The following is a 27435-nucleotide window of genomic DNA, read 5'->3' on the forward strand; positions in this document are numbered from 1 at the left end:
TTAAGCACGAGGAATATTTAAACGCGCCTCCTGGCTTTAAAAAAAAGATTAATAAAACATTTATAACGACTAAATCCCGGTTTTTTCAGAATAAAATTTCTTTCACGTTGTGGACGGATTGGCTGATGCAGATTTTTGGTTTCAGAATTCTGTGATTCGACAATTTGACCAATGTAGTTGTAATTTATTTGCAAATGTCTCTATCGGGCGAAGAATTTTCGCGATTGCAGGTAAATAAGAAACTTCAGATCAAAAACGTGTTTTTAATTTATTTTTTTTGCGTTTCATATAATTTTTGTTTACAGAGTCAAATTTTGGATCTCCGGAAAGCTAATTACGAACTGAAAGATAAACTTGACAAGCAAACTAATGGTTAGTGTTGTTCAAAGTTCCTTCTACAATTAATCTACAAGAAACTTCCTTTTTATCGACAAGTTCGTCTTTTCATGTTGGAAAAATATGATTAAGGAGTATTCTACTTGATACATAAATACTGCATTTAAAAAACTGATTTATATTTAGCAAAGATTGGAAGGGTCATAATTTTAACATATACTTTGCGGTATAAAAGTTCTTTTTTCGTACGGTGATCTCTGCTACTCCTTTTCTAATCAGATTAAGCAGGTTTTTAAAGTTACAACTAGCTGTGATTGTTTTTGTACAGAAAACAGCGGACTGAGAGAGATTCTTCAGCGACAGAAGGTTGAGCTCACCAAAAACAAGGTAGTTTAATTTAATGTACAAAAAACGAACAGAATAGATTACAGAGACAAAATAAGTACTACCTAATTTGCAAGCAGCAGCTTGAATTTTGCTAGCCAAAATTGATTATGCGAACAAAAGATGAAATAGTGGACTAAATTTGTTTTAACTTGGAAAATACAAAAAATTAAAAAAAACCATTAGCTGTGTTTTTTTGCTTCTATAGCACGTGTACTTTTTATTGGGATATAGGCTTTTTCACCTTGAACAAATTTCTTACAAATCTGCAAGAAATTGACCATTCACGTTTGCCACACATAAGACAAAGGTTTTGTTGTTTCGAGTGAGTTAAGCCTGAGACATCGATTCCATAATAAGTGAAAACAAAGCTATTGTCTTAATGGGTTACTGTAATGTAAACATTTCAAACAAACACTGCCTTAAGTGTAGAGTTGGCATGGTTCCGGTACTAGTACATTTGGTACTAGTACATGTACCGGTACTCAAGTTGAGAGGTACTATTACCTTGCCGCACGGGGGTCAATTTTGAGTCTGCAATTAATCCGTAAGGACTAAAATAGCCAACAAACTTGTTCCGACTATCGTAAAAAAATCAGTTTTTAGCGCTTCTGAAACAATCGAATTGGAACCCAATCTTGGACCCCAATACAAGTGTGCGCCTATGAAAACTGTTAATAAGGAAATCGTCGAACCAGGGTTGTGCAATGAGTTTACGAATGAACAATAATTTGCAATAATTGAAAAAACAATCATTGGTAATTGATATCGCCAATTTACTAAGTTTTTTAGGTTGGTCATGTCAAGAAATTAGCAAGAAATTTGTTGGATAAACAGACGTGAAAGATCAATGAATATGCCGGTGCGAAAATATTTAACAAAAGAAGAGAACGATGTTCAAACTTTTATATTAATCTCAAAGTTCATCATGGCCTTAAAAATGAATATGCATCGTCTAGTAAATCTAAGATTTGTGATTGCGGCATCGATAAAAGTGGTCAAAGCATCTTTTCATGGCTGGAATGGATATGCTTGGAGGTCAAACCAGTTTCGTTTGTTGAGAGTGAGATAACCCGAAAGCTTACTAACTTGCTACTGATATCTAGAAATACATTTGTTAACTACATGGAACTTATAACGAAAATGGTTGAACGCAAAATTGAGAAAAAACATCCCCCATCTTTTGCACTTTGAATTGATTGCTGGAGCAGTTCATCCACCCATTATGTGAGCATTTGCGCCGTTGATTGACAAAACCAATTTGGGGCTCCCGAACTTAAGAAATTGATCAAAAAATTTAAGAAAACGAAAATAAAACTAAAAAAGTAGATCAGCTGCGAGTTTGTTCAGCCGACGGCGACTGTCATTGAAAATTGGGTGATATATTACAGTAGGTGGTAGGTTCAATTTGAATAGCTGGATCGCTCTTTGTTATTTTTCGCTCATTATTTATAATTTATTTCAAAGTCCAAGTTTATAGGCAAAAGAAGTGTAATAATTGAATTTTTGAATAGCATTTCATTTGGCAGAATAATGTATTTACAATTTTTTTTATAGCATATACAATTTATTGAAAATGAATTGACTATATTATACCTCATGGTTCTCATGTTTAATACATAAACTATACTCAAAGTTACCACCTATTGTAACATATCACCGAAAAATGTTTAAATTTTTTTTAAAGTTTTAGAATGAATAATTATTTGCAAAAATTGAAAAAACAATCATTGATATTGATAATTGACATCGCCAATTTACATAATTGCTTTGGCACTTGTCAATTAATCACAATAACTGGTGTTTTAGAAATATCAAGTTTTTTAGGTTGGTCATACCAAGAATTTTACAAGAATATTGTTAGAAAAACAGATGTGAAAGATCAATGGATATGCCAGTGCGAAAAGATTTTAACAAAAGAAAGGAACTGGATGTTCAAACCTTTAGATTAATCTCAAAGTTCATTATGGCCTTGAATATGAAGATGCATCGTCTAGTATATCTAAGATTTGTGATTGCGGCATCGATAAAAATGGTCAAAGCGTCTTTTCTTGGCTGGAATGGATTGGCTTGGAGCTCAAACCAGTTTCATTTGTTGAGCGTGAGCTAACCCGAAAGCTTACTAATTTGCTACCGATATATAGAAATACATTTGTTAATTACATGGAATTTATAACGAAAATGGTTGAACGCAAAATTAAGGAAAAACTTCCCCTATCTTTTCCACTTTTACTTGATTGCTGGAGCAGTTCGTCGGCCAATTATGTGAGAATTTACGCCGTTGGTTGACGAAACCAACTTGGGGGCTCCTGAACTTATAAAATTGATCAAAAATTGAAGAAAACAAAACAAAAAAAGTAGATCAGCTGCGAGGTTCTTCAGCCGACGGCGACTGTTATCGAAAATTGAGTGATATATTACTATAAGTGGTAGGTTCAACTTCAAAAGCTGTTTTGCTCTTTGTTTTTTTCGCTCAATATTTACAATTTATTTCAAAGTCCCGATTCATAGGCAAAAAAAGTGTAATAATTGAATTTTTGAATAGCTTTTCATTTGGCAGAGTAATGTATTCACAGAAACTTTTTTATAGCGTGTACAATTTATTGAAAATGAATTGACTATATTATACATCATGGTTCTCAATTTTTATACATGCACTATACTCAAAGCTGTCACCTATTGTAACATATCACCGAAAAATGTTTAAATAAATTAAAGTTTTTGAATGAACAATTATTTGCAATAATTGAAAAAACAATCATTGATAATTGACAGCGCCAATTTACCTTTATTGAGTTGGCACTTGTCAATTAATCACAATAACTGGTGTTTTAGAAGTTTCAAGTTTTCAGGTTAGTCATGCCAAGAATTCTGCAAGAAATTTGTTAGAAAACAAGATATGAAAGATCAATGCATATGCCAGTGCGAATAGATTTCAACAAAAGAAATAAACTGGATGTTTAAACCGTTATATCAATCTCAAAGGTCATCATGGCCTTAAAAATGAAGATGCCATCGTCTAGTATATCTAAGATTTGTGATTGCGGCATCGATAAAAATGGTCAAAGCTACCGATATATAGAAATACAAAATTGGTTGAACTTCTAACGAAAATGGTTGAACCCAAAATTGAGAAAAAAACTTCTCTATTGCACTTTTAATTGACGGAGTAGTTCATCGACCCATTATGTGAGCTTTTACGCCGTTGATTGACGAAACCAACTTGGAGGCTCCCGAACATATAAAATTAATCAAAAAATCAATCTAAGTAAATCTAAGAATCTAAGATTTGTGATTGCGGCATCGATAAAAATGGTCTAAGCATCTCTTCATGGCTGGAATGGATATGCTTGGAGCTCAAACCAGTTTCGTTTGTTGAGAGTGGGCTGACCCGAAAGCTTTTTAACTTGCTGCCGATATCTAGAAATTCAGATGTTAATTACATGGAACTTAGAACGAAAATGGTTGAACGCAAAATTGAGAAAAAACGTACCCTATCTTTTGCATTTAAAATTGATTGCTGAAGCAGTTCATCCACCCATTATGTGAGCATTTACGCCGTTGATTGATAAAATCAATTTGGGGGCTCCCGAACTTATGAAATTGATAAAAAAATTGAAGAAAACGAAAATAAAACTTAAAAAGTAGATCAGCTGCGAGTTTGTTCAGCAAAATCGAATTCTCTAGGCAAAAGAAGTGTAATAAATGAATTTTTGAATAACATTTCTTTTGGCAGAGTAATTTATTTAAAAAAACTCTTTTATACCATGTACAATTAATATAAAATGAATTGACTATATACATCATGGTTCTCATTTTTGATACATGCACTATACTCAAAGCTGCCACCTATTGTAACATATCACCGAAAATTGTTTAAATTTTTTAAAAAGTTTTCGAATGAACAATTATTTGCAAAAATTGAAAAAACAATCATTGATAATTGACATCGCCAATTTACAATTATTGCATTGGCACTTGTCAATTAATCACAATAACTGGTGTTTTGGAAATTTCTAGTTTTTTAGGCTGTTCATGCCAAGAGTTTTGTTAGATGAACAGATTTGAAAGATCAATGGATATGCCAGTGCGAAAAGATTTCAACAAAAGAAAGGAACTGGATATTCAAACCTTCATATTAATCTCAAAGTTCATCATGGCGATGAAGATGCATCGTCTAGTAAACCTAAGAATTGTGATCATGGCTGGAATGGATATGCTTGGTGCTCAAACCAATTTGTTTATTGAGAGTGAGCTAACCCGAAAGCTCACTAACTTGCAACCGATATCTAGAAATACATTTTTTTAAGTACATGGAACTTCTAACGAAAATGGTTGAACCCAAAATTGAGAAAAAACTTCTCTATTGCACTTTTAATTGATGGAGTAGTTCATCGACCCATTATGTGAGCTTTTACGCCGTTGATTGACGAAACCAACTTGGAGGCTCCCGAACATATAAAATTAATCAAAAAATCAAAGAAAACGAAAATAAAACTTAAAAAGTATAACAGCTGCGAGTTTCTTCAGCCGACGGCGACTGTCATTGAAAATTGGGAGATATAATACAACAGGTGGTAGGTTCATTTTCAATAGCTGGGTCGAATTTGTTATTCTTCGCTCATTATTCAGAATTTATTTCAAAAGCTAAATTTTCAGACAAAAAAAGTGTAATAACTGAATTTTTGAATAGCATTTCATTTGGCAGAATAATGCAATTACAAAAACTTTTTAATAGCATGTACTGTTGATTGAAAATTAGTTGACTTTATTAGAAATCATGGTGCTCAAGTTAAATACATGCAGTATACTCAAAGTTACCACCGATTGTAACATGTCACCGAAAATTGTTTAAATGCTGTAGGGTATGTTATGAGTGACTTTCGGCATTCCATAACTGTTTCTCGAAATTTTGGGATGCTAAAAAGGTCTTGAAGCTCTCAATCAGTGGTTCATGATGTAGATATAGGTGTTAGTTGATGTACTTTGCTTCATTGAGGGTTTTGCTTTAACTTGATTGTCTTCAAGAAATTTAATCACTTCAGATTTTTCCTCTTACATTTATTGCAAAAATTGGGTCCAATTATTGTTTGTAGCTTCCAATGTTCAATTATTGCATTGGCATTTCAATCGAAAGGCAATAAATTGCAATGAATATTTGCACAGCCCTGCGTCTAGCCATATTTTTAAGCAACTACAGAAACCACTGGCACCATTTAAAACCTTAGTTGATGAAAAAATTGCGCTTGGCTAAATCTGAGAACTGACAAAGCACCTAGTGCGAAAATTAATTTAAATGAAATAATAAAGAAATGAAATAATTTACCATGAGAGCATACATGACAGTCACTTCGTAGTTCACGATAATTGAGAACTTTGTGATCACCATTTTGAGAATCATAGTCAATGACATGACAACCGTTGATTTTCTTGAAAATTCCTTGGTGATTTGATAACAGACAAAAAATTGATCGCAGTTCTTTTCAATTACATTTTTTCTACTTCGAGAATTTACTTTACTAAATTAAATCGGGTTCCGACAGTGCTCCTCTACAACTAATACGCTTTTAAATTTTACCGACGAAATGATAACATAGATTAAAACTTGAACACATCAACTGCTTCAAGCGCTCTGACAAAAGCCTTTACCTCAAATTCGCATAAAATACTACTGCGAAAACTTAAAAACTTGGGCTTCAAAACAAAAGACAAGCATACTCCGAAACTTCCCGATAAGAGAATACAGAAAGTCCACGCTTCTCGGATATAGTCGAAATCAAGCTAAGAGTACCCCAAGGTCCGGTATTTGGTCCGCTCCTATTCAAGATTTATCTCAAGGAGTTGGAAAAACATTTACAACAGACGATAGATTTAAGCGATGCATTACGCAGATGCTATTTTGAGTTTTTGCTCACATTTGAGCATCAATTTTCTGAAATTAAATTCAGAAGTCAACGTAATTAGACCCGCAAAGATCTTTAAATGTCACAAACTTACTTTGAACGAAGACAAAACAGTTTGTCGGATTTGCAAAACCTCAAATCAGGGCAAGCTCAGAAATACAAAATAAAGAAATAGCAGACACTACAATCGAAAAAAATTGCACGTTGAATATTAGGTGTTATCATTGAAAGTTTACTCACTATGGAGCTAGAAGTTAACACTGTTTATGAAAAATGGCAATCGTGATTAACACCTCTGCTCAACTAAAAAGCTCCCTATTACTGAGTTACATTTGTAAAAAGTTTAGTTCTTAGTCAGCTCAATTTTTCACTACCACGGTTAGTGGGCATTCGAGAAAATGAGGTCAATACGTTATACATGATTTAATTGGGTTCATTTATTCTGAAATCAAATATTGAAATGCTTCCTATACGTCCTACAGTAAGTTACTATAGTCTAATATATATTCACAAGTAAATGAATAATAAATCACCACGTTTTAATTGAATATACTTTCCAATTTGACCATGACAAGCAAGTACTAAGACAAATTTTTCCTGAATAATGCTTGCAACTGTTTTTCTTTTGTAACAAAAGGAAAGCTGCCAAGTCTTTTCTTTTGTGTCTAGTGGTAAATTAAGTACCATGGTAGCCTCATGCGTGTACCATTAAAGTTTCTAGGTTTTTTTTAATATCAAAAGACTGGATAATTTTTTTGAGAAAGTTGCGGTTTTCGTACTATTGTTTTATGCCGGCTTTACTTTCAACTTGAAACATTTTTTGAAAGTATCGTGTCTAACTTTGTCAAAAAGATGCAGGTCATTGAGATTAAATCCACTTGCCCGTTTTGTTATAGTTTTTGATTCTAGGATTCTTCGGCATTAATTGATTTATAGGTAGTTTCGAATGTGGAAAAAATGTTTTTATTCCGATCATTGAAAAAAGGGGGAGGAATTTTATTCAGGTACCAAAAATCAGGTACCACAAATAATCCTTGGAATGTGTCTAGTAATATCATTTTAAAGCCCTTTCAGTCGTGATTCGAACCACAATAAAAATTTGCGAAAATCCCGTGGAAAATTTTACATTTTTTGTCTTAATTTGAGCGAATAAAGCAAGCGAGCAGGCCTATAAGCTGAATTATGCCTAAGTTAAGAATTTTTAATTAAAAAAAAACTAAGTTTACTCAAGTAAAGTTAATTTAGGATGTTTTTTGCGTCACTTTGGGAATCAAAAACTTCCGAAAAATCCTTTCAAAAATCAAAAAAGAGAATGTGAAGTTTTTCAAAATTTCATTTGTTTTTCTTTTATTTAGTCATTTTTCTTCAAAAACTGTTTTTCAATTTGATTATTTTATTATAACTCTCGAATTTGCCAAAGTTCTAGTGTTTCGTTCTTGTACCTTTTTTCTTGTATTTTTCTAGACTGGTCGGAACATTATGTGCTACTTGCACAGTAACCGGCTGTCCTTGTTGGCAATTTTGTGCTTCGCAGAACATGCTTTGTTTGAAATCTTCAATTTTCATATAGTCCGAATTTTTTTTGTTTTCTTTTTTTGGCTGAAGGGGCGACTACCGAAGTATTGACTGCCCAATAACCTCTTGGTAATTTTTGTCTCAGTGCTAATTCGACTTGTTTTTGTCAAATTGAAATATGTTAGATTGTTACTACAATCAAAAGTGGCGAGAAACTGTCGGAAAGATTGATAATTTACGAAATCTGTTCGCTACTACCAAATCCATGATTGTCAGTTTGAGTTTGTTCTAATCGATCTACAACGCTTTTTATGCTCAAGTTCCTAGACAAAATGTATCACGTCTGCGATAATCCGAAAATAAGTTTATTAAAGGCAAATTACTTGGACTTCAAGAAAGCATTTGAAAAAATACTTCATTACTTGACCCTAGGTACACTTCAAAGATTTGACTTATCAGATAATGCTCTCTGTTACTACTTAACGAACAGAAAATAAGAAGTAAAAGTAGGGCCGGAAGTTTCGAGATAACTTCACATCAACAGCAATTGTCACCAATGCTCACTACTAGAGGCTTCTTCCTCCCCTCCACGACCTACCATCCTCACTTAGAAATTTGTGCTACGGCTATGCAGATGATTATGAAACCCTTATAACGAACCCAATCCTCGTCCAGTACAATTCAAATCTAATTACCCTCAACATATGGCATCGAAACACATTGTACTCAAAATTTGTAACTCGGCGAGCCGATAATTGAAGAAACTCTTCTGATTGGTTGTCTTTCATCACAATATATCGAAATATATCGAAATCAGCAAGAAGTGTTTTTTTTTCCGCAAATTAGAGCATATGGCATTTTTCTGGCTAAGAAAATTTTTGAATTAAACTCTCGTGAAAAAATTGTTTTTCGGATAAGTGTTTGCAACTTTTCTCTATTCATTTTTTTTTGTGAAACGCTGACTTTGTTTTCTTAGATTCAGCTTTGTTTTTACACTTGCGAAGCGATTGTATTAGTACAAACCTTTTTTTCCAACCTAAGTCGCAAATATTGGTAAGGCACCTTTACAGCTTTTTGATAACATGTGCTTTGACATTCGACTAGTAAGTGTCTTTACAAGTGTCCAAAACTTACTACTTCAGCGAAGTTGTTAGTTCTCTGTAAATTTTCTGTATACCAATCTCAAGTAACATGTCTGAGCGTATTTTAAGCACTGCTGGAACGTTTTTTATAAAAAAGAGCAACACTCGCTTAAGATCATGTGAACATGCAAAATATTCTGCTTGAAAATGGAAATTTTCATTTAAATATTGATCTTCAATTTTTTCTCTCAAGAATACTGAGAACCCCACTGAAATACCAAATGTTTGAACTTTCGACGAATGTTCTTGGCGAACATTCGAAGGCTAGTTTCGAACAAATGTTGCACCTACCGATGATGTTCGAGAAATGTTCCTGATTACGTATTCAACGTCGTGGTTGTTTTTCTGGACGTGTTTTCTGCGAAACGATAACTCATTTGATTAAACTTGGATTTTTTGTAGCTATGGAAATGTTTATTTTTATTTCGATTCTGCGGTTTTTTATCTGTTGCTTAACCCAAACTCAGTTGACCGCCAATATTTTTAATACCGTTTTCTGCCAGTATATGCGATAGACTCTTAATTTTAGCAAGCACAAAACTAAACGAGTGGTCAATTAGGAGTGGTCAGTAAACGACTTCAACAAACCTCTCAAAAATAAACAGTTTTAAAAAACCTGTCCAAATGTCCCGAACAATTTCTCCATCAAGAAATGGCAAACTTGCAATCAACTTAAAAACAAGAGCTATCTGGAAAATAAGTTAGATGGTTACTACAATCAATAGTGGCGACAAACTGTCGGAAAGATTGATAGTTTACGAAATCTTTTCGCTTCTTTTACCAAATCCATGATTGTCACTATGAATGTATTCAATCTGCGATAATCCGAAAATAGATTTATTAAAGGCTAGTTACTTAGACTTCAAGAAAGCAGTTGAAAAAAAATACTTCGTTACCTGAGCCTAGGTACACTTCAAAGATTTGACTTATCAGATAATACTCTCTGTTACTACTTAAAGATAACATGATGTCCTAACAAACTACTAAAGAACAGAAAATAGCAAATAAAAGTAGGTCCTGAAGTTTCAAGAAAACTTCACATCAACAGCAATTGGCACCAATGCTCACTACTAAAGGCTTCTTCCTCCCCATCCACGACCTACCATCCTCACTTAGAAATTCGTGCTACGACTATGCAGATGATTATAAAACTCTTTCAGCGAACCCAAACCTCTCCAGTACAATTCAAATCTAATTACCGTCAACATATGGCATCGAAACACATTGTAATCAAAATTTGTAACTCGGCGAGCAGATAATTGAAGAAACTCTTCTTATTAGTTGTCTTTCATCACAAGTTAAAGAAATATATCGAAATCAGGAAAAAGTGTTTTTTTTTCCGCAAATTAGAGTATATGGCATTTTTCTGACTAAAATTTTTGAATTAAACTCTCGTGAAAAAATTATTTTTCGGATAACTGTTCGCATTTTTTCTCTATTCACTTTTTTGTGAAACGCTGACTTTGTTTTTTTTAGATTCAGCTTTGTTTTTACACTTGCGAAGCGAATGTATTAGTACAAGCCTTTTTTTCCAACCTAATTCGCAAATATTGGTAAGGCACCTTTACAGCTTTTTGATAACATGTGCTTTGACATTCAACTAGTAAGTGTCCTTACAAGTGTCCAAAACTTATTACTTCGGCGAAGTTGTTAGTTATCTGAAAATTTTCTGTATACCAATCTCAAGTAACATGTCTGAGCGTATTTTAAGCATTGCTAGAAACGTTTTTACTAAAAAAGAGCAACACTTGCTGGAGATCATGTGAACATGCAAAATATTCAGCATGAAAATGGAAATTTAAATATTGATCTTCAATTTTTTCTCAAGAATACTGAGAAGCCCATTGAAATAGCAATTGTTTGAACGTTCGACGAATGTTCTTGGCGAACATTCGAAGGCTAGTTTCGAACAAATGTTGCATCACCCGATGATGTTCGAGAAATGTTACTGATTACGTATTCAATGTCGTGGTTGTTTTTCTAGACGTGTTTTCTGCGAAACGAAAACTCATTTGTTTAAACTTGGATTTTTTGTAGCTGTGGAAATGTTTCTTTTTATTTTGTTTCTGCGGTTTTTTAGCTGTTCGCTAGCTTGCAATGCTTTGGTATCTCGAATGTTCAATTGTTCTGCAGGTTAGCTATTTTTTTTTCAAATGCTGTTTTGGCATAAAATACAATTTTTTTCTCAAATTGTTTAAACTATTTCTACGAATTCCTTATTAATTTTTGGTTGTAAGTGGAAAATATGTAAGTTTTGATGATTTTTAGGAAGTGTCTTATACATATAAATGAATTTATGATGCCTGTAGGTATATTATGCACTTTTGAGTTCAAAATCATATGCTATACGATATACAAATTGTACTCTCCAACTACGAAAGCGGAAATAGCGCGAAAAAATGCGATCAATTGCCTGTTTAAGATTTTGAACTATGTTCATCGGCTCTTGAAAAAATCCAATTTCGAAACAGGAAATTGATCACATTTTTTTGCGCTATTTGCGCTTTCGTAGTTGGAGATTACAATTTGTATATCTTAGGAGTCGATGAACATAGTTCAATATCTTATAAAGGTGATGGTGATTTTTTTTCAGGCAAAGTCTTAAAAATTGTTCCGGCTCAAACTTACCTTTTCGCGGTTTGAGTTTGATTTCTTTTTACGTTCAGTTTATTTCCTTTGTTAAAAGGAAGGCAAACTCCACTATCGAACAGCGAAAGTGTAAAAGTCACGAAAAACGTGATCGACTTTTAATTTCGAAACTGGAATTTAATAATCAGGTTTTCCTACGAAATAAAAATTTACCTAATGATCAATTTTTTTTAATTGGGTTAATGTTGTCCGAAAAAGTCCCATTAATAACTTTTCTTGTAAAATAATTGCGTTCATTGACTTTTATCCAACTTTCTGCTGGATGTATTTATTGATTCCAACAGTTTTTACTATAATTGAAAGTTCTGTAATTTGTGATTTTTTTTTCGTTTTTTTTTCCGATTAAACGATTTTGTGTTATGTTATTTCTGCTTGGTCAGATTAAATTGCGTAGATTCGAGGGTAAAAAATTGTATTATGCTTTCATTTGGGTCGTAAAATTTTTGAAAATTTATGACAAAAGTGTAAAAGTCACCAAAAGAGTGGTTGACTTCTAGTTTCGAAAGTGGAATTTGATTTTCAGATTTCCGAGCAAATTAAGTTTTCTCAAGTTGTGTTAATTTTATCATAAAAGCACCAAAATCATAAATTGTTCTTGAAATTCAAAGAGCTTTAAGACATACAAATATTTTTAAAGTTCGAAACTTGAAGTTTTTTAAGAACCATGTCGATTTTTCTTTCCTTATTGGCTAGTTTTTAAATTGTAGGTACAAGGATCCTTGCTCTCAACTATAAGTAAAGTGGGTCGTAATCAAGACACGGAACAACTGAGCCAGGAGAGAGACAAATTGCAGCAGAAACTTCAACAGCAAGAAGAAGAGTTCAAACTTCAGAACAATACGCTTCTCGCCGAAGTAGAAAAGGTAGTTAGAACGACTCACCGAAAAGCAATTTCCCAGTGTTTTACTTTCCCAGAGTGTTTCTCATTAAAATTATTTCACTTACATACGGTTATGATGCAGGGTCTGAACTCTAAGTAATTGACATATTTTTTTTTGAACCGCAAGAAATGAAAAATTGCGATTTTTCATATATCTTGATAAACCCGAATTTGTGAGTCTAAATGCGCCCATGAATGCATATAAGAAAGAATTTTTTTTCAGAAAGAAAGATGCTGCCATTCAAAAATGACGGCGATGAGCCAAAGATAAAGTCTTAAATATAAATATTTTTAGGAACACAATCGAGGTCGTTTTCTCACGAGATATAATGGAGCACATACGAGCAAGCTGATCAGATCAAAACAGAAAACCTCAAGTCTGTTCTTAATAAAATAAAATTTATGCATTTTTGATATTTTATTGGGTCTAAAAGTTTTTAAATCTTGCTGCAACGCGAGAGCCACCATTGTTTTGATTAAGACGAAGAACCACTAGCCGCTTCACCGACGCTTTATAATTATCCAAAAGCTGCCTTGTCAAGTTTGATTTTTAAACGCCATTTCAGCTCCAAAGCGACAACAATGCACTTCAGAGGCAAATTAATGAGCTGCAGTCATCGTCGGAAAATACCTCATTGCACAAACGATTACAGCTAAATGGTTAGTTCCGTTTTACACTTGCAAGCGTAGAGTATTAGTTCGAAACTTTTTTCTTTCTAACCTTAGCGGCAACTAAAAAACTGTTCATTAAAGGTGTTCACTTATTTGGTGGCACTTTTGCTATAATCACTATATGTAGCATTAGAAATTTTTTAGGGTCTTTTCTCTGCTTTATATGAGGCCTGTGTGTGTAATTTATTAAGCGTTGCTTAAGTTGCTGAGTGCCTAGTGCGTGAGATTCATAATCTATAGATCGCAGGTCGCATCCGAGACGTCAATTTTTTTTTACTAATTCGAGGCTTATTTGTACTTTTTCTTATTGCCTTTCATAGAGCTCCTTGTGTTCTAGCATGTGTTTGCGAAGCGAAGCTTCGCATCTGTGTCAAGTATTCGAACTCCCTATACAGACAAAATCAAACGGTTGAATTTACGTTCCAAAACTAATTTCGAGCCTTGTTACGCTTTGTACCCTAAGGTTCTGGGGTTCGAGTCTCACCTGACCTTGTTTTTTTTAGTATCAAGGAAATTGGGAAAAAAAATTCCGAGAAAAATGAATTGTTGGTTTTTATGTTTGTTCGATTGTCTGCTGAAAGATTGTCGGCTTAGTCACCACTTTACTGATTTTTTTTTGCTGCAAGCAACTTTCATTGTAGTTGCAATTGCTGTTCATTCTAGTTTCTAAATTAAAAATCTTTTTTTTTCGGTATCACAAAAAACTGGTCGAAAGTGAAAGTGATACAATTATTTTATCAACAAAAACGATATGTCTACGATTTTCATAACTAATTTTGTTTCTGTAAGTTGAAGATGTTTTCCAGAGAGCTCGGCATGTTTTCATATCCCTCATTTTTTACATTAGTTTTCAAACTTTGTAACTGAATTTATGAGTTCTGTTGTCCTGAATCCTGTGAACATTTAATTGTAGATAAAAGGATCCTTTCTCTCGACTATAAGTGAAGTGGAACAAAAATACTCTCAAAAGTACTCTCAATGAGCGCGGTATCATATACAACCTTTTATATGGTCTTACTTTCAAAGGGTTTTTTTACGTACTTCCGATTACCATAGTTCAACAGTCTTATAATTAACTTCATCGGGTATCTCTTAATAGTGTTTTCCAACTATAAGTGCGGTTAAAAAATTTGAAAGAAATTTTTTCTAGTTTATTTTCAGATTTCTTGGCTTCGTCGCTCTTGGTTTAATTTTTATCGGCTTAGTTTGCAAGTGAACTATATCGCTTATTCGAATGCGATTTAAGGATGGTGTGCTTACCGTTTTTTTCCATGATTTTACTTACAGATTTATTATTAATAAATTCAAATTTCTTAGCTCCTCCGGCACAATTGGTCTTAGGGCATTGAAGATTTTAAATTAAAATTCGAATCTCAACATGACCTGTTTTTTTAACGGAAAATAAACCCTTTCAATAAAAAATGTGTCAACCTTTTGTCTGCTGTTTGTTGATTTAGTTTCCACTTAGCTGCTTTTTCTTATGCTGAAATCCATATTTATTGTAACGGATAGTTTTTAATTTAATCCTTAAACGTGCGAAATTTGATTTTTAAGTTTTGCAAGTTCCTTATTTATTTTTTGCTAGTTTTTTTTCTCGAGCGAGCGTAGTTTAATAGTACGACCTCTTTCTTCCAATCTGAGTTGCAATTCTGGTGGAACTTTCGAAGCTGACTACATTGACAGCTTGATAGCATGTGCTTTGACATTTAATTAATAATAAGTTAAACACGGTTGGTGCAGTTTTAATTCATCAAATGAACCGAAAAAAGCGATTTGTTTCAAACAACAGTACAATCATAAAAACTCGATTTCAGAAATGTTTCATTTTAATATATCGCCTAAGTTTTTGAAATGCATAATTTTTACCTGGTTTGTCTTAATGCTTTCCAATTTGTTTCATGCGAAATTTTGTCTATTTGGTGCCACTTTTGGTGCATTGCATTGGCAATTTATAAGGCTATAGAGCTGCTTTATTGGTGGCTAGTGTAATTAAATTCAAAGTGCCAGTGACGCATTTGCGAAGATATGGGACTCTAAATCTCGTGGTCGTTGGATCGAACCCGCCCAACAAAATTTTAAATTTCCAAGGCGTATTATTACTTTTTCTTATTTAATTTTTTAGAGCTGCTTTTTGTAGTTTTGTCGCTAGTGTTTTGAACGGGTTTTTGTACTTGAGGTTGTTCCGTAAGCATATATTTCAGCGCTAAGCTACAATAAATTCTGAGGATTTTCATGCAGGTGTCTTAATGCAGCAATTTCACATTCGCGAGTTTGCGCGAGTTTTCTAATAAGGCGTAGCGTAGGTGCCCAAATTATCAGTCTTAGAAACCAATCCCATTTTTCTAATATTTTTATTTGATGTTCGGACCATTGTAAATGTGCCGGGTATTCGAGTGTGTTTTCTCTCCCCCCCCCCCCCCCCCACAAAACCAGGTACCACAAATAATCGAAATGGGTCGAGTGATATATCATATTAAAGCCCTTTTAGTCCTGATTCGGTCCATATTTGAAAAATTGTTACCAGTATCCAGAAAATATTGGTTTGAAGTTTTCGAGTTTGTTTAATTTAGTAATTTCGAACGATTCAAGAATCTAGTAACTTTCGTTGCTTGAAAAGGTGTTATTTTGGCTGAGAAAACTTCGTTTTACCGATTGAAAACTATTTTGGAAGCTTTATTTAGCAACTCGTTGTCTAAAAATTTTTACTGCAGAAAATGGAAACATTTTTCATTTTTTGAAGACAAAAGTTGTCGACTATGCCTATTTTTTCAACTATCTACGCGTTTGTGTAGATAACACGCAAAAGAAACGGAACTAATATGAAGAAAAAAAAACTTTTTTTTTCAAATTGAAGAATTGTGAAGAAAACAACCTGTTTTTTTTTTCAAACCTTTTCTTTCACCCGGTAGTCCTTGTTTATGTTTTGTAATTAGAACGGCCAAAGTTTCTCGCAATTGTATTTCAGTTTGCAAGGTCATGCTTCGCCTCTGTGCTGTGTTAAACTTAAGATTAAAGTTATTTTTCAATTTAGTGGTGTCTGTGATATAAATTGTACTGTAAAAGGGAAAAAATTGGAACCATTTTTTTTCGAAAACGTCATAAATTTTTGTTCTGCTAATCGGACTCTTGCATTCACTTACCTTTAGTTTCTCTTACAAAGTTCCGAAGTTCGATTGTTTTCGAAAAAGTTCATAACTACGTGCATGGTTTGTGTACAGAAATTTTCAAGCTGCTGTTTTCAGGTGAAAGTGACATCGGAACTACAGAAGAAAATTCAGAATGTGCCTGTAAGTGCCGATTTTTGTTATTTTTACGTCAAGTATGGTATCATGTTAAATCCCTAGTAGCTTTGGTTCGGATTCCAAAAAAAATTGTTATAAGTCTCAGTGTCGAGAAAAAATGTGTTTGAATTTTTTCGCTTTTCAAACTAAATAAGATAAAGGATAGATAGACAGAATTAAACGCTGGTCTTCAAATTCAGTTCGTCTACAAATTTAGGGATATATTGGCTAGAAATTACCCTTCATTCGAGCGTTTTTCTTTTGATTTAATAGCCCTGTATTTAATAACAATAACCGGGATTTTTTTTGAGTTCCATCTGTGTCATAGTGAAAAATTTTGTGCTCTTTTGACAGCAACTGACTATCCTTGTTTGCCTTAAAACAATTTCAAAAAGTGTGTTTTTTGCACAAATAATCTTGTTTCCTTATTTGATGTTTCAGCCGAGTCCTCATTAGACGTAGATGGATTACACGAAGAGCGAAAAATTATATCCGACCAGATGCGAGATGCACAGGTACGGAAGCTTACCAAAATTATCAAATACTTTTATTTTTCTGCAATGTTCTGTTGATTTATTTGGCGCCTCAATTTTCTTTTTAGGCTTCCTACAAATTCGATAACGACAAGTTAAAATCCGAAGTCGAGAAAGTAAGTCAATTTTATTCTTCTGTCTGAATAAAACTTCTGAAAGCGTTAAAAATTCGGTACAGTTAAGGGCAAAGAAGTTGCTACGTTCAGTGTTCAACTGATGAAATGAGCGAAAGGTTTCTTCTCAAATTTTTCCCCACAACATATAAACTAACTCAAATTTAGTTATTTTGTAAATAGATTTATGAATTGTCATACAAATTTCTTCTAACAGCTGAAACAATTCTCGAGTTACTTCCTATGCTGAACAAAAGTTATGCGAGGACCTCGCTAAGGTCGTTAGCTTTCCAAGGATTGGTTATTCTTGGATTTCTCTTTATAATGGTTTATTGCAGTAATTATTGTTCTTAATTGCTTTTGCAAGGATCCAACAATCGTATTTGGCGTGTTTCTAGTTACAAGAGAAGGTGAGAAAGAAGCAAGAGAGCATTGTTCTTCTGCAAGAAGAAAAAGAGCATCTCTACAACGACAACGCCAGACTGCAGGATGAGATAAAACACATGGCAGTCGACAAGCAGAAAGAGCTGGCAGCCGAAAAGGAGAAGTTCAATAGCTCAATAAGTCTGAAAAATGAGGAGATAGACCAGCTGAAGAGTTTCTCGACCAATCGGATCAAAGAATTGGAAGCGGTCATTTCTTCCCTAACTAAAGAGGTTGGTTCAACTATATTGAGTTTGTATATTGATCATTGGTGAATTAATAGAAGATACATACAGTATAGTATGACTAAAAAAACAATGTTGACATTATGGTTTCGAACATTGTTTAGATTTCAATGAACGTACTGAATACACTTACTGAAGTCGTGTTTTTTCCTGGTAAAATTTTTTAAATTTGATGACGCACAAGAGACTTTTCGCCGTCTTGCTTGGTTTTTTTTTAAATTGCAATTCAATTTGATTTGCTAAAAAGAAGACAAATTAAGCTCTCCAATTAGGAAAGCGGGAATGGCGCGAAAAAGATGATTGACTTTAATTTTGAAATAGGTTAATAGATAATAGTTTTCACAGCAAAGTTAAAAATCTACCTATAGACTTAGTTTTCTCTAATTGATGCTTGAGGTTGAGAGACCGAATGCTTGAAATTAATTTTAGCTTACTTTCAGCCAATCAGAATTGAGTATTCAAAATTTCAAAGTAAATCGCGAAGATCTCAAAGTAAGAAAATAAATCCAGGCCATTAGTGTTAATATTGACCGATTAGATAATAAGCAGATGAGTTTTCAAGACTGAAAATTTTTTATGATTTTGAAATCATTAATCTTGATGTTTACCTGAATAGTATTGCGGTTTTAACCCGCAATTTGTAATATTTTTGATTATTTTCCACTGATTTGATACATTTTCTGTTAATAATGACTTCGATTTCGTGACGCCAATAGGAACGCTTAGCGATTTTGATTGGTTGAAATTTTTCAAGCATTCGGTCCCTCAAGCATGAGAACCCTCACCCAAAAAATTAGAGCCTTAAAGATTCTTGAATTTCAAATTTATTTTTTTTTGTGGTATTACTTTCGATTTTTTTTGTAGTTCATTTCATTTCCTTTGTTGAAAAGAAGGCAAATTCCACTGTCGAACAGCGAAAGTGTAACGGTCACGAAAAACATGATCATCTTCCATTTTCGGAAGTGGGTTTTAATTTTAAGATTTCCCAGCGGAATAAAAAGTTGACCTATTGATTCATTTTTCTCTTATTGGGTTAATTTTATCAAAAAAGTGTCAATGAGAAATTGTTCTTTAAATTCAAAGAGTTTTAAGGCCTTACATTTTTTCTTTGAAATTCGAACGTTTGTTGTTCAGATAACAAGTACTTCTTTTTGACTCTTTTGACTCTTTTCGAATTGTCTGTTGGGTATGCTTGATGTTCTTCATCTTTTTTGCTGCTGGACCAGGTACATGATAAGCCATGCTTTCATAGAAATTGAAAAATTGGTAAAAGGAAAGCAAATAGCGGTCTCTAATAACCTAAATGCAGATGACACAAAAAATATATAATTGTCTTTTAGTTTCAAAATCGTTTCTAATTTTTGCATCATCTAGGAGACTAAAAAACTGCCAGTGATGCAAAGTTCTCAATGTATGTTAATTTTGCCAAAAACTTTAATCATGAAATATTCTTGAATTTCAAAGATGCTTGATGATTGTATCTTTTTGAAATTCGGAAGGCATTTTTTTGTAATTTGAAATTTTTTTTTCACTCCTTGCCCATTGACATTTTTTCAACTGTCTGATTACTATGTTTTTTTTTGTATTTCAGACCACAGAGACTGTGAACATTTCTTCAAGACAAACAGCCGAACTAGAAGTGGCTCTGAAAGAAGCGAGTGAGAGATTCGACAGTCAGTGTCTCCTCCACAGACAACTGCAGGTGGCCCATGATGACCTGGTGGCAGTAAATGAGTCACTGAAGCAACACAGGGCTACTCTGGAGGAGGAACTCGATAAAGCTAAATTGGAAAACGAAGACTTCAGAGCTACACTTGATGTAAGTGCAGTTTTGATGTGCTTGCCATTGGTCAGTCTTGTTTTTTGTTCGATGGGGAGGTGGGTGGTTTCGATCTCTTTAAAGATTTGGGTTCAATCTCTTTCTCTGACTTGAAGGTGTTGGTAGAAGGAACTGTATTGTTCATTTTTGCGAGCAGCCATAAGGCAGCAAAATTTTTGAGAAACGTGTCAAAAATGGCATTAATGGGACTTTCAGCGCGTGTGGCCGCTTCCTCTCAGCGCGGTTTTCTCAGCGCGTGAGGAAATTAAAGTGTATGGCAAAAAATGAATTTCGTTAATTTTTACCAAAGGGGGACACTTTATGTAGCAAAGGTTTTGTCTAATTCATGAATGAATGTACTTTTTAGTTCCCACCATTTGAAAAATGGAGAGGAACTTTGTATTCGGTTGTGTTTTTTGTCTTCCACGCAAAATCAGCTACCACAATTAATCATCGGACTCGGTTGAGTGATATATCACATTAAAGCCCTTACAGTCGTAATTCGAACGACATCAAAATTTTTTTTAAAAAAGTTCCCAGTGTTAAGAAAAACCGGCGTGAAATTAATTCGAGCGAATAAAGCGGGGCTTTTAATAGCTTATTTTAATGGCTTAAAAGCTTACAATAGCTTAATTTAAACCGAAAAAAAAACGAAAATTTCAAAAACCTGCAAAAAAAATAGAATTTTGTTTCGTTTTAGGTCAATTTTCTACAAAAATTGGGCTCTTTTTCCTTTTTTCCCCCACCTCACATGTCCATCCATTTCATGGTGTAACGAGTGATTTTACAAGGTTAATTATGAACACCAAATATGTTTGGCACAGCCTTATTAGTCCGCATGTCAATTTTCATAACGATCGGACAATGTGAACAGTAACTTTACTAGTAAAAAATTGCAGGTGGGGGAATGGATAAAGAGCCAAAAATTGTTTTTCAATTAGTTCATTTTACTATGACTGTCTAATATGCCTATAATCTCAAGTTTTTCGTTCAACTCCTTGTATCACATCACGATGAACAAAATCGACATTAATTTGAAAAAAAATTGTTTTTGTAATTTTCTAAGACTATGGTCAGAACATCCTGTATTTTTCAGGATGAAATCTCCAAATTTTCTCATGTTTAAATTTGGTTGTTCGCCTTTTGACTTCTGATTTCTTAATTTCAATTCAATTTCATTTGCTAAAATTTGCGAAAGGAAGCATTTTACACTCTCCAATAACAAAAGATCAAAATGATGCAGAAACCGTGAATGACTGAAAGTTAATTTTAATTTTGACAATTCCGAAAGGAATAAAAATTAGCCGATTGAACGCGTTTTCTCTAATTGGGATATTTTTATTTAAAAAGTGCTAATTATTGAAGATTCTGGAAATTATAAACTGTTATGTGATACATCTTCGTCGAATATCGGAAGAAAACAGGTCATCAAAAATATCTTTTTTTTTCGGGTTCCTTGAGTTCATTGACAGTTTTCCCCGCGTCTTGTATGTTGGGTATGTTTATCCAGTAAATATTTTAACTGAATTTCTCTTTGTAGGACATGAAACTGTCAGTGGGAAACTTGACTGCAGAAAATGGGAAAAACTTTGCCAAAATACGACAACTCGAAACATCTCTAGAAGAGGCATCAGCGGTAATTTATCAAAATACTATTTTTCTAACCAAGAATGTTTTGCAGATACTTGAACCATTCAAGCTTAATTTGTGACTGAAGCATCACAAAATTCATTTCCGAAAATCAATTTAAAAAAAGAAAATTTGTTCAAATAAAGAACAAAGCCAATTTACCGTCTAACTCAATAATTTTTTAACGGAATGAATTAGATTTAAAGAAAAGGACTAATTGATTAGATATAAAAAGAAAGTTGTTTCAGTTGGCGGAAAAGCGTAAAAACATGATGGAAGACATCGCAACACAGTGTCAGAAGAGTGTGGAGCAATTGAAAGCAGAACACAAAAGTGCAATTCACAATGAGTCCCAGCTGAGAGAAGAACTGAAACTATGCCAGCTGCAAAACTGCGAACTGGAGGCGCAAATGCACAAGTTGACCGAAGAGAACAGTGCGTTGTCGGGTGTATTGGATCAACTGAAACGTCAGAATGCGGAACTGAGAACGAATTTGAGCTCCTGTGAGGAGAAGTTAAGCGCAGTAACAAGCGAGTTGGAAGTAAAAGTATCAGCTTTAGAGACACAGCATTCAACTACGTGTAAAGTTAGTGTTTTGCTAATATTATCAAATGGAATTTGAAAGCTATAATAGGGTTGACACGTAAATGATAAAGGTCAAAAGACCAGATTTGAGGCTGATAAGCTGTCACTAAATACCAAAAACATTCTCAAATGGGTTAATTTTATCGAAAAAGTGGCAATGATAAATTGTTCTGGAAATTCGAAGAGCTTTAAGGGCATCTATTTTTTTTGAGATTTTTTTTATTGACTTTTTTTCAACTGTATGTTGGCTATGTTTGTGAGTTTGAAAGCTCTTGAATCTTTGCAGCTTTCTCGCCCGTGTTTGCGAAGCTGCAGCTTCGCCTGTTATTTTTTTTTTCAAATTTGAATGATTTCTGAGTCTAGTTTGAAAAGTTTACTAACACCGTAGAATGAGCTTCAATTGAACTTACTTATATTTTACACGAAAAACAAAAGCAAAGTAATTTTCCTGAGAAAAATTCATAAAACAATTTTTTTTCAATATCGTTTTTTAGAATTATTAAGTTTTGTTTGTGGCGAAGGGCTAAATGAAACTTCGAAGTTGTCTGCACCTAAAAGCTAAGTTATAGCTTAATTAAAAGCTTTTTGACTGGACTCGCCCATTTTACTCGCTCCAAATTGGACTAAACCAAAAAATTTCTCGATGTCGAGGAAACGTTTTGGATTTTTTTGAAAAGAAAAAAAAATTACCTATTGACCGAATTTCTCTAATTAGACTAGTTTCATGAAAAAAAAAATGTTGAACAAAAACAGGAAATTGTGAGACATTCATCATGATATATATTTTTGTCTTTGAATATCGAAAGTTCATTTTTAAGAGTAATGAACGTAGTGAAGACTCTTATATAGGTCTTGCTGATTTCTTTTGTTTTTTTCTTCAGTAAAAGTCTTAAAATTTGTTCATGCTCAATTTTGATTTTTCGCGGTTTGACTTGTGATTTCTTTTCAAGTTCAGTGCATTTCCATTGTTAAAAGGAAGGCGAACTCACTATCGAACTGCAAAAGTGTAAAGGTCACGAAAAACGTGATCGACTTATAATTTCGAAAATTAATTATCAGATTTCCCAGCGAAATAAAAGCTTTACCCATTGATCCAGTTTTCCCAAATTGGGTTAATTTAAACAAAAAAGTGTGCATCAGAAATTGTTCTACAAATTCAAAGAGCTTTAAGGCCATCAATTTTTTTGTTCGAAATTCAAAAGTTGAACATTTTAGGAAAAACAAGTCGATTTTTTTTCCAAGTTTCCTTGCGTTCATTACGCTTCCAACTGTCAGTTGGCAATGTTTTTTTTTAACTTTTAATGTTTTTCTGAGTTTATTGACCCTTTTCCCATTGTTTCTTTGCAATGTCCTTTCTGCATGCTCCTTAAGATCTAAGTGGTTATCGTCTTTCTTTCAGGAATTGAAAAAACAGATAGAAGATTTGAAGAAAGACTTGGAGATCCAAGGCGGTGCTATGAAGAAATCTTCTGCCAGAATCAGTGATCTAGAACAACAAGTTCTGGACAAGGTCGAGGAGCGGAGAATAGGCGAACAGAAACTAGTGGTGAAACTGAAAGATATCCAAAAAGTTGCCAAACAGGAAAAACAAAGAGCGGACAAATTAGAAGCCAAACTGAAAGATTTTCTCTCAAATGCGCCAAAATTAGACTCAATTAAAACGGGGTATGATGATGTATATTTGTCAGTGTCCCCCGCTAAGTACTCAAATAGTGCTCTGGGAGCAGGAGGCGATGGTGACTCTTTGAGCGTCTCAAGTTTCGGACAACTGAGTGATTTGCCATTTACTGCTTCACCAAACTACCAATCACAGTCTACTGCCAATGCTGCACATTCGGCGCAAGATGGCGTGCCAACTTTCAGCCAATCACAAATCGCCAATGGCTGTGCTGCTGAAGATATCCAGCATCTGTTCGACAGAATTGCAGATTTGCAGCAAGAGAAATGGATGCTAGAAGAAAAGGTGAGATTTTTTGAGGTTTCTGCAATAATCTATCTCATAACGTAATTGTTTTATTCGTGAACATTGTCTTTTAAAGTAAGCTAATTTTACCAAAAAATGGTAATCATACAATTTTGTTCTATAATTGACAATTAAATTTAGTTTTCTTTCTGTTTTCTAGAATTCCATCTTTTCATTCCATCTTTGTTATACTTGTCTGAGTTGAAATTTTTGATGATTTATTTAAGCTGTCTCATCTGGAGACGAACTGTGCTAGCTTGTCGGATGACCTAATAGAGAAGTCTCGCATCATAGAGAACTACATCATTGAGAAAGGACACATAGGTAAGCAGTAAGCTTCACTTCTTTTCACCTGCCCAAGCAACAAGCACTGTAAGTTCCTCATTTCCAAATTTTAACAAAGACGGCTTTTTGTACACAAGGATCAGTCGTTTTTTTTTCAAATGAGAGAAGAAATCTTGTTCCATGTTATACTTCAGAAAGTTGTATGGCAAAAACTGCGAAGGATCTGTTATCTTACACTGTTAAATTACACTTTGAAAACTGAATGACAAAAATTGGTCTGAAGTAATGGCCTTTTTTCCATTAAATGTTTCCAGATCGCACCTGTTCGCCCTCCAGTTCCACCAACAATTTCTCAGCGGAATCCACAAACCAACAACAACAACAACAACAGCCCCTCACAGGGCAGATGTTGAAGCAGGGTCTGAAGAACAGAATGAGGGAGTTCATCAAGCAGGATGAGTTGAGCAGCAGAGATGTGAACAAGCGACTGCAGAACATGCTGGAGGAGACATTGACCAAAAACATACAGCTACAGAAGGCTAGTCTGTTTTTTTTCACTTGCAGAAATGAATTCTTGGATTAAATAACTACTCAACTTCGTTGGCTCTTCTACCTCTAATCTCCCCAGCTTAGCTTGAGTTTTTACCAAATAAAACTTCGTTTGTAAGGTAGGAATAAATTTTGAAAATTGTTCACGCTCAAGTTTGGAATTTGGCGGGTTCATTTTTTTTTCAGTTCAAATTTGTTTGCTAAAAAAGAAAGGCAAAAAAGATTGCTAATAACGAAAGTGTAACAAGCGCAAAAAATGCGTGACCGTTGTTGACTTTCAGTTTCTAAGTTGAATTTCATTTATTAGGTTTCCCATTGGAGTAAAAAAAAAGTTACTTTTTGACCCAGTTGCCTCTAATTGGCTTAGTTGTATTTTAAAAAAGTTAAAACCGTAAAAATACTTGAATTTAAAAGAGTTTGAAAGTGATATATTTTGCGTGCGTATGAGTATCGTGTAAGTTGGTAAATGTCAATAATATATAACGATAAGTAGTCAATCTTTTGTTTTGGGATGCCTCCAGGTCATTGATTTTTTTTCCAACTGTCTGTTTTCTATGTTTGTATCTTTAGGACGTCGACATGTTGAGTGGCGAACTGGCAAAACTTCAGCACTAGTCTGTGATCTTTCATCTCGTTATTCTGATAAAATGCAATCAGAAGTTGATGAGCTCCACATCCATACAGTGCATCATCGACCAGACATAACCCAGACAGTGTTCAAATCCAAATTTAAACAATTCTGAATCATGAGAGTATCTAAATGTCTCGAAAAAGAAGAAGACACATCATTGTATTGCAATGTGAAAACTATAAACAAGACTATAGAAACTCAGTGCTAGTAGGGATCGTAGTCGTCACTGAATGCAAGAATCTATTCATATGATCACACTTTTATACTCTTCTTTTCTGTTTTCTGCCCTCCTTCTTTAAAGTGTTAATGGACCATATAATGTGATAAATTGCCAAATCTGATCGTATGGTTTTTGGTTCACAAATGGCTACTTCATTCCCACTCCCAGAGCGCAAATAATATTCTATTATCAGGATAGTGAAAACAATGCAAAAATGTATCTTTTTAGCTTCAAATGTGAGTTTGAGTTTTATCAACGAAAAATTTAAAATCACTAAATTTTGCAAAAGTGCATGTTTTTTTTTTACATCATTAACACTTTTCAACCGTCTGTCTTTCATTTCCACTGTAAATCTTTCATCAGACTCCATCCAATGTTATTTCACCTAAACGTCCGAATTGCATCAAAATGCGCCGTGATATCTGAGTTGAGATGAATGTAAAAATAAGTACCATTGTGATTCAAAAATGAATTTATCGTATGCTTTACTTTTACTCCTAATAGATGTAGAAAACACGAGATTTTCCAAATATATCAAATGCTGATGCTGAATTTGTGCAATTGTTAAAATCTTAATCTATGCTTCTGTGCGACAAACTAAGTCATGGTTAAATGTGTACATTTTTGTGCTTTATATAGCAAATAATCTGTAAATCAAAGATTTCAGAGTTTTATTGTCATACTCAATATTCCAAATTTTTAATGAAATGTTTTATTTCACGCATTATTTATGTATATTCGAATTTACAAAAGGTATTCTTGAATATGTACCAGTAGTCTGTCTTACATTGAATTGAAATTTAGTTTCAAAACATTTTTTCGCTGCTCATAGAACATTCTTGGACGACTATAACAAATAGAAAAAATTACAAGAATTCCATTAGGACCAACATACTTCTAATTTTTTGTTCAGAAAGTGTTTGCATAAAACAGTCTGATTTCTTGAATGTCTCTTTCACTTGTTGCTGGCCATGTTTAAGTCAAGTGGTGTAGCTGCGAAACTCCTATCGGTCGTCTTGCTATTTTTTCTTTTGTTTTTTTTTCTTAGGGAGATACTTAGAATTGCTTCAAACTCAAAAAATATGATTAAAAACTTTGTAAAAAAGAACTCCTTAACGGTTTTCCAGGACTTTGAATTTTACTTATCCGAGACAAGAGTTTGCTTTCCTTTCAGCAATTGAGTTTGAATTGAATTTGCTGAAAAAAGAAGGCAATTTCCACCCTTGAATAACAGATGATGCGAAAAAAGGTAAATGAATTCTAATTCAAGAAAATAGATTTTCGGATTTCAAAACAATATGAAATTATTTAATTGATCCAGTTTGCTCAAATGTAATTTGAAATGGAAGCGAAATCAAACGATTTCGGCTTTTTAAAAAAAATTTAATTCATTCATTTACTGAAAGAAAGGCAAATTCCGCCCTCAAATACTAAATTTAAAATTCAAATGACGGGGAGAAACGTTGAGAAATTCTACTTCAAGAAAGTAGAGTTTTAGATTACAAAATGGAATAAAAAAAATTACTTATTGATCGAGTTTGGTCATTGGGTTATCATTATTGAGTAAAATCAATTAGTAAAGATCGATGAAGTTCATTTGGAGCTTCAATTTAGTATTTGTTCAGTTTAACAGAATGAGCCATTTTTCAATTAGATTGGTCTTGATATTTTTTGTCT

At 33.6% G+C, this 27435-nt stretch overlaps 1 protein-coding gene across 1 annotated transcript; it reads left to right on the plus strand.

The window, feature by feature from the left end:
- The first annotated feature begins 93 nt into the window (after window positions 1-93).
- LOC134844301 (GRIP1-associated protein 1-like) lies at window positions 94-26570 on the plus strand. Its single transcript, XM_063860929.1, has 16 exons — window positions 94-230; window positions 306-372; window positions 665-723; window positions 12637-12792; window positions 13376-13469; window positions 16724-16768; window positions 17204-17277; window positions 17364-17411; window positions 17807-18064; window positions 19668-19895; window positions 21436-21531; window positions 21773-22111; window positions 23510-24073; window positions 24301-24397; window positions 24673-24896; window positions 25478-26570. The coding sequence occupies exons 1-16, from the start codon at window positions 195-197 to the stop codon at window positions 25520-25522; spliced, it is 2430 nt and encodes an 809-aa protein (XP_063716999.1). The 5' UTR covers window positions 94-194; the 3' UTR covers window positions 25523-26570.
- The last annotated feature ends 865 nt before the right edge of the window (window positions 26571-27435 follow it).

This window comes from Symsagittifera roscoffensis, chromosome 4 (assembly GCF_963678635.1).
Source record: "Symsagittifera roscoffensis chromosome 4, txSymRosc1.1, whole genome shotgun sequence".
Lineage (NCBI taxonomy): Eukaryota > Metazoa > Xenacoelomorpha > Acoela > Convolutidae > Symsagittifera > Symsagittifera roscoffensis.

Excerpts from the sequence above, each read along its gene's own strand:
- LOC134844301 (XM_063860929.1), top strand. The coding sequence starts at position 195 with ATGTCTCTATCGGGCGAAGAATTTTCGCGATTGCAG. Across the intron at positions 231-305 it reads AAGAATTTTCGCGATTGCAG|AGTCAAATTTTGGATCTCCG; the intron begins GTAAATAAGAAA and ends TTTTGTTTACAG. Across the intron at positions 22,112-23,509 it reads AGCATTCAACTACGTGTAAA|GAATTGAAAAAACAGATAGA; the intron begins GTTAGTGTTTTG and ends TCTTTCTTTCAG.